General features: G+C 50.1%; 1 protein-coding gene and 1 non-coding gene across 2 annotated transcripts in view; both read right to left on the bottom strand.

Moving 5' to 3' along the window:
* MTAP (methylthioadenosine phosphorylase) overlaps positions 1 to 4,078 on the bottom strand; it is a 53,517-nt gene extending 49,439 nt beyond the window's left edge. Inside the window, exon 1 of the mRNA XM_004581074.3 lies at positions 3,948 to 4,078. Within this exon, the coding sequence (XP_004581131.1) occupies positions 3,948 to 3,980 (33 nt within the window). The 5' untranslated portion in view covers positions 3,981 to 4,078. The remainder of the gene's footprint in view (positions 1 to 3,947) is intronic.
* Positions 4,079 to 6,618: 2,540 nt separating this feature from the next.
* LOC118759927 (U6 spliceosomal RNA) lies at positions 6,619 to 6,721 on the bottom strand. Its single transcript, XR_004996467.2, has one exon. It is a non-coding gene; the product is annotated as a U6 spliceosomal RNA (small nuclear RNA).
* Between the last annotated feature and the right edge of the window lie 2,080 nt (positions 6,722 to 8,801).

An 8,801-nucleotide genomic window follows, 5' to 3' on the forward strand; every position in this document is an offset into this window, starting at 1 on the left:
GCTGGCCCTCCGTGTGACTGAGGCTAAAGAATGGCTGAGGTCCTCCCAGACAATAGCAGGTACTAACCCCACAGCCTCTAGCTCCCTCCACAGTGCTAGCCTCACTCTCTGGTTGGACCACCTCTCCCTGCACTGAACCACAGAAAACATGTTTATTATTAATTTGAGAGGGAGAACAGGAAAAAGGGGGAAGAGAGAGGGGAACTAGACCAGAGGGAAGAGATGGAGAGAGGAGTGAGGGAAGGGGCCATGAAGAAGGAAGAGAGCTTCTTCCCTCCCCCAACCTGCCATGCACACCACTCTGACAGCAAGAGGTCTCCTGGCATGTCATGTCCCTGGCGCCCCAGCTGGTGCTTAGAGGAATGAATCCTCCGGTTGGTCCTTCTTCGCTGTAGAGTCCCTCAGCTGCTGTGCAATGACCCACCAGCAGTATTACCAGCTTGTGGGCTTGCCAGGTCACAGCCAGAAACCATCCCGGTCCTCCCGCACTTCTCACATCTGGTCTAGTTCTCTGTTTTCACCTGCCAACTTCTCACTACCTCCATGGCTGTCATCCTGGACTCAGGAACCAGCACCATGGCTTCTGGCCAGATCCAGCTCTCCCCCTACATGAGCTATTTTATAAATGGCAGCCAAAAATCACTTTAAAATGTTATTCACACACCACCTCTCTGCTCAGAATCCTTGGATGGCTGTGACAACATTCAGGAAAAAAAAATCCAACTTCTTCATCCCAGTCACCCAGTGCTCAGGGGGCAGCAGTGAGATGGCCCTTCCTATGCCTGGCGGCTCAGGTTGCCAGTAGTCCTCACCCTTGCTTCTTCCCCTGTTTTTTGGGGGGGTCGTTATCTCCTCCCAGCTATCCACCTGTCTTTGGGCTGCTGTAAGACTGGAAATTTAGTTCTCGGTCCGTAGGCTGGGAAGTCCAACGTCAAGGTAGCTCCAGTCTGGTGGTAGCCTGTTTTGTGGCTCACATGGTAAGAGAGGGGACAAGCCAGCCCTCTGGAGTGAGGTCTCTTTCTCTCTCTTTTGGGAAAGACTTATTTTTATTTGAAAGTCGAGAGTTACAGAGAAAGAGGGAGAGACAGAGAGAGATCTTCCAGCTGCTCGTTCACTCCCAAAATGGCTGCAATGGCCAGAATTGCACGCATCAGAAGCCAGAACTTCTTCTGTGTCTCCTGAGAGGGTGCAAGGCCCAAAGCCTTGGACCATCTGCTTCCCCAGGCCATTAGCAGGGAATAGGACTGGAAGTGGAGCGGCTGGGACATAAACTGATGCACATAGGAGATGTTGGCACTGCAGGTAGAGGATAAGTATGTGGTGTCAGCCCTGAGGGGTCTTTTCCTAAGGGTACCAACTCCATTCACGAGGGCTCCACTCCCATGTCCTCTTCACTCAGCAAAGTCCTCACTTCTGAATCCCATATGGCGATTAGTTTCAAGCCCAGAGGTCTTTCTGACCCCCCTCCGACTCTCTCACTGCTTCACTTTCTGGTTGGCTGGTCATCTCCTCTCACTGGAATTCAGGCTGCAAGAGAAGAGAGCCTGTCTCACTCCTGAACATGCGCATCCCCAGTGGCTGGCATGTAGCCAATAAACGCTTTTGGATGAGTCTGCCAGCAGAGGGCTAGGTGTGAGTGATGAACCACACACCAGCCTGCCAACCCCAAACCGGATGGTGTTTCTGTCTGAATTCTCAGGCAGGAAAAGGAGAACTAGCTTAAGCTCCAAGGCCTGGTAACATTTGTTTGTTAAAAATGGAGGTGCTGTGACTGACAGGAACAGAGTGCCTGGAGCTGGGACACTTTGTGTCTCACGTTACCATAGCAACTCCAGCCTCTCAGGGAAGTTGTGACTGGTGCTCACCCACAGCAGAGGACCAAGGTCCATGACATGGGTGGCTGCTGAGCACGTGGTGCTGGGACAGGAGGCTGGCTCCACAGCTCCCTTCACCACTCTGATTTGAGCAGCAACATCCCCTACTCCAACACCTCCAACTGAACTGTTGTTCTGTAAACAACCGGAAGAAATGGGGGCACCTGCCAGAGCTGTAACAGGGGCCGAGACACACCGTGTGCTTCCTCTGACTGGCAGTTCTGCAGGGATGGAAAGTGGGTTCAGCAGCCTGCTTTGCTTCCTGCAGGTACTCTGCCTCTTTACGGCTGCATGACCTCTTTCCTTACAATAAAATCAGCCTAGGGTCTATGCTTCAGATTCCAGAAATGCCTCACAGGTAGCCAGTGGAAGGTTGAGTTCTAAGCGCACGTCTCTCTTAAGTCCAGCTGCCTAGTTCTGGGCACCTTGGTTCACCTTTCTGCACCTCAGCTTCTACCTGCTTAGGGGGGTAAGTGGCTATCTGGTCTCGAGTGAACAGCTCACCTTTGCCATTCAATGATCTGCCAATGAGACGCGGTTCGAACCAGCCAGTTCTGCTCTGGCCACCGACACTGGGGTTTTCACAGAGGATATGGCTTCAGCAACCTGGGGGCGTGGTGTTAACACCCAGGATTCTCAATGACCCAACGAAAAATCAACTGGCTGTTCTAGCATCATTTGTGTCTCTTAAGTTAATAATGCAGCAGCTTGCCAAGACCCAAAATACACATCATTCAATATTTACATGAGGGCTTTCGTCCCATTCTCTACTTAAATCACTGCATTACTTTTACAGAGAGCTGCGTGGCCAGGAGAACGGCAACCAGACGAAAGGGAGCCAATGTGGAAATTTCACCTCTGCTTGCGGATAACTTACAGGACAGAGAAAGGCGAAAACCTGTGACAAAATCGCTTAACTGTTGGAGAAGGGAACATCCAAAACGAATTTCAGTTCCCCTACTCAAAGCACTATCATCTGATAAGGTGGCAATATAGGCCAGTGAAAGCTCTAACCCTACCAGCAAATTCTGCAGTGAAACCCTCCCTCTCCATTAACAGGCAAGTGACTGGACACACTTTGCAATGAGTTTCATGAAAACTTTCCGTCCAGGGAGACGCCTTCTGGAAATACTGGAGGTCCTCTATAGCTTGTTGAATGCAAGATTCTTTCCAAATGCCAAAAGAAAAATTCCTACCTAAGCGACTGCAACAACTCTCCACCCCTCCCCCAAGCACTTCTACTCTAATATCAGCATTTTCCCGATGCTTCCTAATTCTACTCTCTCCCAACAACCGGAAAAGCAGTGTGTGTTTGCTTTTTAAAGCCTTAGGGACGCTCACTGCAGCTCCCAGGCCTCCCCGACCAAATTCTGCCAACACACAGGGTTGCTGTGAGGGCCTAGGAGCACCAGCACTGACCTGTAACTTTCAAGGTAGCAAAGAAAGCATTTTCAAATCACAGGCCTCCAGGCCGGCAGCAGCCCCGAGCTAAGGGAGCCAGGACTCCTTTCCGGTGTTAAACAAACGCACAGAACGCCCACAGCGCCGCGCTGCAGGGAAAAACTTGAGCAAGGAGAAGGGGTTCAGTTCGAAGAAAGAGCCGGAAGCATGTGAAAGAGCAAGTACGCAGTTCTCCCACGTGGACCGCGGTTGGAGGGGGCAAAGGGCGGAAGCTCGAGTTCCGAAAGGCGCGAGTTGACGGTCTAGCTGCTCCTGGCGCCCAGCCACCCTGGACACCTGCTGGCGGTAGCCAGCGCGCCTCACGCGAGAAGCAGAGCCCGCAACGGGTGTCGGCGAGGTCGCAGCAACGCTGCGCCCACAGCCCCCATCCAAAGGACTTGCCTACCACTGGCGAGGTGCAACTGCAGAGGACCCTAAAGGTGGCGGTGGTGCTGGCTGGGGAGAGATATCGGTCTGCAGGGGTACCCTCTCCCCGCAAGGGCCACTCGGCCGCGGCGCCGCGCCCAGAGGGTGCAGACGGCCAGGAGGAGGGACCCGAGGCGCCGTGCCCAAAACAGCGGCCGGAGGGCACCGGGCAAGGCGGGCCGCAGCCGGCGAGACGGTTCACCTTACCTTCACAGCGGTGGTGGCGGCGCCTGAAGCCATGTCGGCGCTGGGTAAGACGCTACTGCAGAACACGAGGGCAGGCGGGAGCGAGCTGAGTCCTGGGGCAGCCTGGCTCCTCCTCTTCCTCCCCGCCACCGCTGGATTGGCTGCCGGGGAGGGCTCTCTCAGGCCACCCCCTCCTCAATTGCACTTTCCCCTCGGCCCGCCCCTGTGGCTGATGTTTGCAGTTTAGTTTCTTTTCGCCTCCAGTTACAACAGACAGGTTTATGATAACGGTGATCATTTAAAGAGCTCCAGGGTTATTTCACACTCTGTGCTTTGCATTTTGATGAGCTCACTTAACTTTCGTGAAATCCCTTCTCGGAGGAGCGGCGCTGCCCGCCCCGCCCGGTAGGATGGGTCTACGGGCCCAGCCGGTTCCCGAGGTTCTGGCTGGAGGGTGAGACTGCGCCTGGAGGCGGAGGTGGGGCTTGCCCTTCCCAATGCCGCAGACCAACTCAGGTTGTGTTTGATTCCCTTACCTGCTGCGGGTTAGAGCTCTGGTGTGGTTGACCTCAGACTCTAGGTTGATAAAAGGAAAATCAGCAGAGTGCTGATTGAAAGACTGGTATTTGAGGAATGACCTTTAAGGGATGGAGCTCTGCTGAACTCCCCGCCCGCCTCCGCCCGGCTCTACCAGGCCAAAGCTATCTTTAACCCTTCCTCGGCCTCAGCAGCATCCAACAATACATCTGGATTCGGAATCCAGACTCGCGTGTCCATCACTCAACTCTGGTAGGATCTCAATTCGTCACACACTCTCCACCATCTCAAAGCCCGCTCCCCGCCCCCTTGCTTCCTGGGATAATTCATTTCCGCCTTCCTCAGTGGATAAAACACTGGATGGCAGGAATGTGAAGAATGACATAAAAATGCTGAGACCTCGGGAAGAAGGCCGAGGAGGGAGAGCAGCGAAGCAGGGGCAGAAAACACAAACACAATTTCATTCCCAAGATCCCAGGCTTGCATTAGCTGCTGTGCTGCTCACTTAAGCTGTTTGGTACCTGAACAGTATGGTGGTTCACTTTCTTGCTATGGCTTGGTTTAGGACATAACTTTCTCACAATGCAAAGGTTTCTTTTCTTCTGCCTCGGGAGGGAACAGCAGGTGGTCGGCGCGCTCCTCCCCGAGGAGGGCAGGACCCAAGAGTCTGAGTCTACTGTACTGCAGAGTTGCTGTACTGCAGAGCCCAGCACTCTTGGGGCTACTGCCACAGGGCGCAGAGTGCCGCCTCATCAGCAGGGGGTCTTGGCCAGTTCTGTGGGCTTTACCATGCCCAGCTGGCACTCAGCACTGCCCCTCTGCCAAAAGTTAGGACACCACAAGCAAGTTAGATTCTGCAAGGGTAAAAGGTCCTTAGCACGAGCTTGAACTTTGAAGGGGACTGGACTGGACTTGTGGATATTTCCACTGTAACCCACAGATCAGGGCTCAAGCATTTAATCTTGAACATATGTCGTCTGCAAAGAGAAAGCTGTCGCTTATCAGGTCTGGTGTTGAAAGTGATTCAATCTCCAAGCCATTTTCTGGGAAGAGAGAATTACTTCTGGACCAAATGTAAGCCTTTTCTTTGGAGTTTTCTCAGAAACCAGGCAGCCAGCTACCAGCTGGTTGTCTGACTCGGTTTTGTTCTTGAGGATGCGAACATGAATTTGAAGAAAGGTTGGTTCCCTTCCTGAGGATTACCCAGGAATTTCCCTCATAATGCATTATGAGAACAACAGGCAAGTGCTCAGAAGTGAATAAGGCGCAAAAGCTCAGACAGCACCTGATGCAATTAACATCTGTGTATTCAACACAACTGGGTTGGTGAACAGTAAAATGCAAATTTCATACAAATATTCATGTAGGGCAAAATAGCCTTATTTTTATGTTTTCTGGGCACTTGAGATAGTAGAGATTGCACCACACAAACATGAGAGGAGGAACGGTTTGGCTGAGGTCTCAGTTCATTGTCAGCCACTCAGGGGAGTGCAGAATGCGATAATCCTTGCTTCCCAGACCTAGGTAACCCTTGAGCTGGCTTGTTGGACAATGCCTTAGTGCGGCATCTTTGGAAAGAGCTGGCCGTAATATTTTGTGCCAAGTTTTGAATCCTTTTTTCCTAACAAGGTTAGAATAAATGGAGAACAAAATTTCAGAAAATGAATCTCCTGTGTTTGGTTGATCAGAGGAATCCTTCGCAAGGCAAGGGAGGACTCCTAAGGGTCTGACAGTGAAAGTAGGATGTTGCCTTACCCTTCTAGTCTTGTCCCATAAATTCCCCTTTCTGAACCTATAGCTTTGTTTTCCTGAGGGTAATTCTAGAAAAGAACCGAAGCCAGCATATGCCAATGATGAACATGAAACCCTACAAATATTTCAGAAACTTTACCCTGTTCTGCTACTTCTTCATAAATGCTTCCCCCACTTTCAGCAGCAGCCAGTCAAGTACAGAGATGATGTTATTTGTAACTGTCCAGGTCAGTCTGCCTCAATGTCCCATAATGCCTTCAAAGTTGGAGAACCCTACAATGGCTTATAGGTCTGTTTTTATTTAATTTGTAAATCTTTACACATGACTAAAATGTTGCTTTTGAAGATTTCTTCAAATCATTCAAATATTTAAGGAGAATTATTCACACAAATGGGTGAGCTGCAGCACTTCAACCAACTCTGTGAGCTTTCTCCTTCCGCAGGGGCCATGCTAATCTTCTCTGTATCGTTCCAATTTTTAGTATACATGCTGCCGAAGCGAGCACATCTATCAGCTTTCTCCTTGGCCAGTGTGTTTGTGCCGGGTAGCTGCAACAAAATCACTCCAAGCTGGCTGCTGCTTCCCTCATCTGGAGCCACTAATGCTGGCAAGTTGTCGTGGCTGAAGCAACACCTAACTCCCCAGCTCCTTGCAGGTACCTGCATGACCCTGCTGTTTCTGCACTGCTCTTATGTCATAGAATAAAGACTAGGACATTTGGCCACCATTTTTATGAGTAGATTAGAATCTGACATTGGGAACCTGGTGCAATGGCTCAATGGCTAAATCCTCGCTTTATAAGCACCGGATTCCACATGGGAGCCACCTCATGTCCTGGCTGTTCCACTTCCCATCTCTGTCTCTCCTTTTCTCCGTAAATTTGACCTGTCTCTCCAATAAAAAGGAATAAATCTTTAAAAAAAAAAAAAAAACACTGGCATTGGAAGCTTTGGTGAAAGTTCTAGGCCCGACTTGGTAGCCTGGTGGCTAAAGTCCTCACCTTGCACATGCCGGGATCCCTTGTGGGCACATGTTTGTGTCCCAGCTGCTCCACTTTGCACCTAGCTCCCTGCTGTGGCCTGGGAAAGCAGTTGAGGATGGCCCAAAGCCTTGGGATCCTGCACCTACGTGGAGACCCAGAAGAAGCTCCTGACTCCTGGTTTCTAATCAGCTCAGCTCCAGCTTTGGCGGCCACTTGGGGTGTGAGCCAGGGGGTAAAAGATCTTTCCTCTTTCCTCTCTGTCTCTCCTTCTCTCTCTAAATCTGACTTTCCAATAAAAATAAATAAATCTTAAAAAGAAAAAGAAAAGTTGTGTCAGTAACTAAAACTACCCATTCTGGATATAGCAGAACATAGTCAAAATATTTTAAGAAGTCAATAAAAAACTGAATGGTAATAGCAATAAGAAATTTTAAAAATAACTGATTGTACAGATTCCTTACCAGACAAGCCCATGCCAGCCAAAAGACTGCAGTGATGCCCAGACTGTTGCAGATTCTAGTGTGAAAATCCTAATGGCACCATTGCACACAATGTAGTGTTGGAAAAACAGACAATCACAAGCAGAGACTATGCCTGTAATGCAGTCGTTCTCAGAAAAATTTTCTCAAAACTGAGTCTTTTCTTGGCCTAAGAAGGAGAAAAGTGTACTTAAAAGGTGTTGTGGCTGGTGTTTTTTTTTTTTTTTTCATTTTTTATTGTATTTTTGGCAATCTTTACATAGTTAATTAGGGTAAAAAGGTTCAAGGGCTACAGAAAAGTGGGTAAGACTATTATTTCCATATTGTTTTGCATATGTATATGAGGTAAAGGGGGATTTTAAGGGAGAGGCCCCACACAGTCTCCCACCCACCCCAGGTCCCTGATGTGGGGCATGCTCCGAGGGTCTTGCTCAAGTGGTTTTGATAGTTCAACAGTTATGAATTGCTGCCAATCTCACCATTCCAAGCACAATGAGGTCGTTGAAAAATCCACTGATTGACAAAGTCCATCATAGAGTTTCCGTTTGCCCAGTTTTTCACTGCCAACATGTAGCTGAGGTAGTTGATTGACTTGTTCTGTCCTCTGTCTTTTCATGGTTAGGGTTCTGAGTCCAGCAGTTCGATTGGGGAGATCCCCAAAGAAACTTTGTCTGAGGTGTTCCCAGACCAGATTCTTGTATGGACTAGCAAGTACAGGCCCCGGCGCAGTCCATCGCCCTGATCAGCTGGTTATAGCAATTGCTGGGTTGGTTCTGTTTCCATCCCTGACTTCCGCTGGAACCAATGGGTGTTGCAGTCCAGCCTGGTTCTGCCCAGCACTCACTTGGCCCTCACATAAACCAGTGGGAGCTGCAGCCTAGTCGGAGCGACCCACAATAACCCCCACGAGGCCCGCCCCCTACCCTGGTTTCCATGCTTGCCAGTATGTGTAGCAGACTAGTCCAGTCTGTCCTACATCCCATTTGGCTCTCATACATGTCAGTGGGTATTAAAGCCCAGTTCCATCTAACCAGCTCAACTATCCAGCCCTCACAGATGTTGTTGGCTGCCTTTCTGTCTAGCCACCCCAGCTCCAGTCCTAGTTCTTGTGCCCTCCCATGGCA

This window comes from Ochotona princeps, chromosome 14 (assembly GCF_030435755.1).
Source record: "Ochotona princeps isolate mOchPri1 chromosome 14, mOchPri1.hap1, whole genome shotgun sequence".
Classification (NCBI taxonomy): Eukaryota; Metazoa; Chordata; class Mammalia; order Lagomorpha; family Ochotonidae; genus Ochotona; species Ochotona princeps.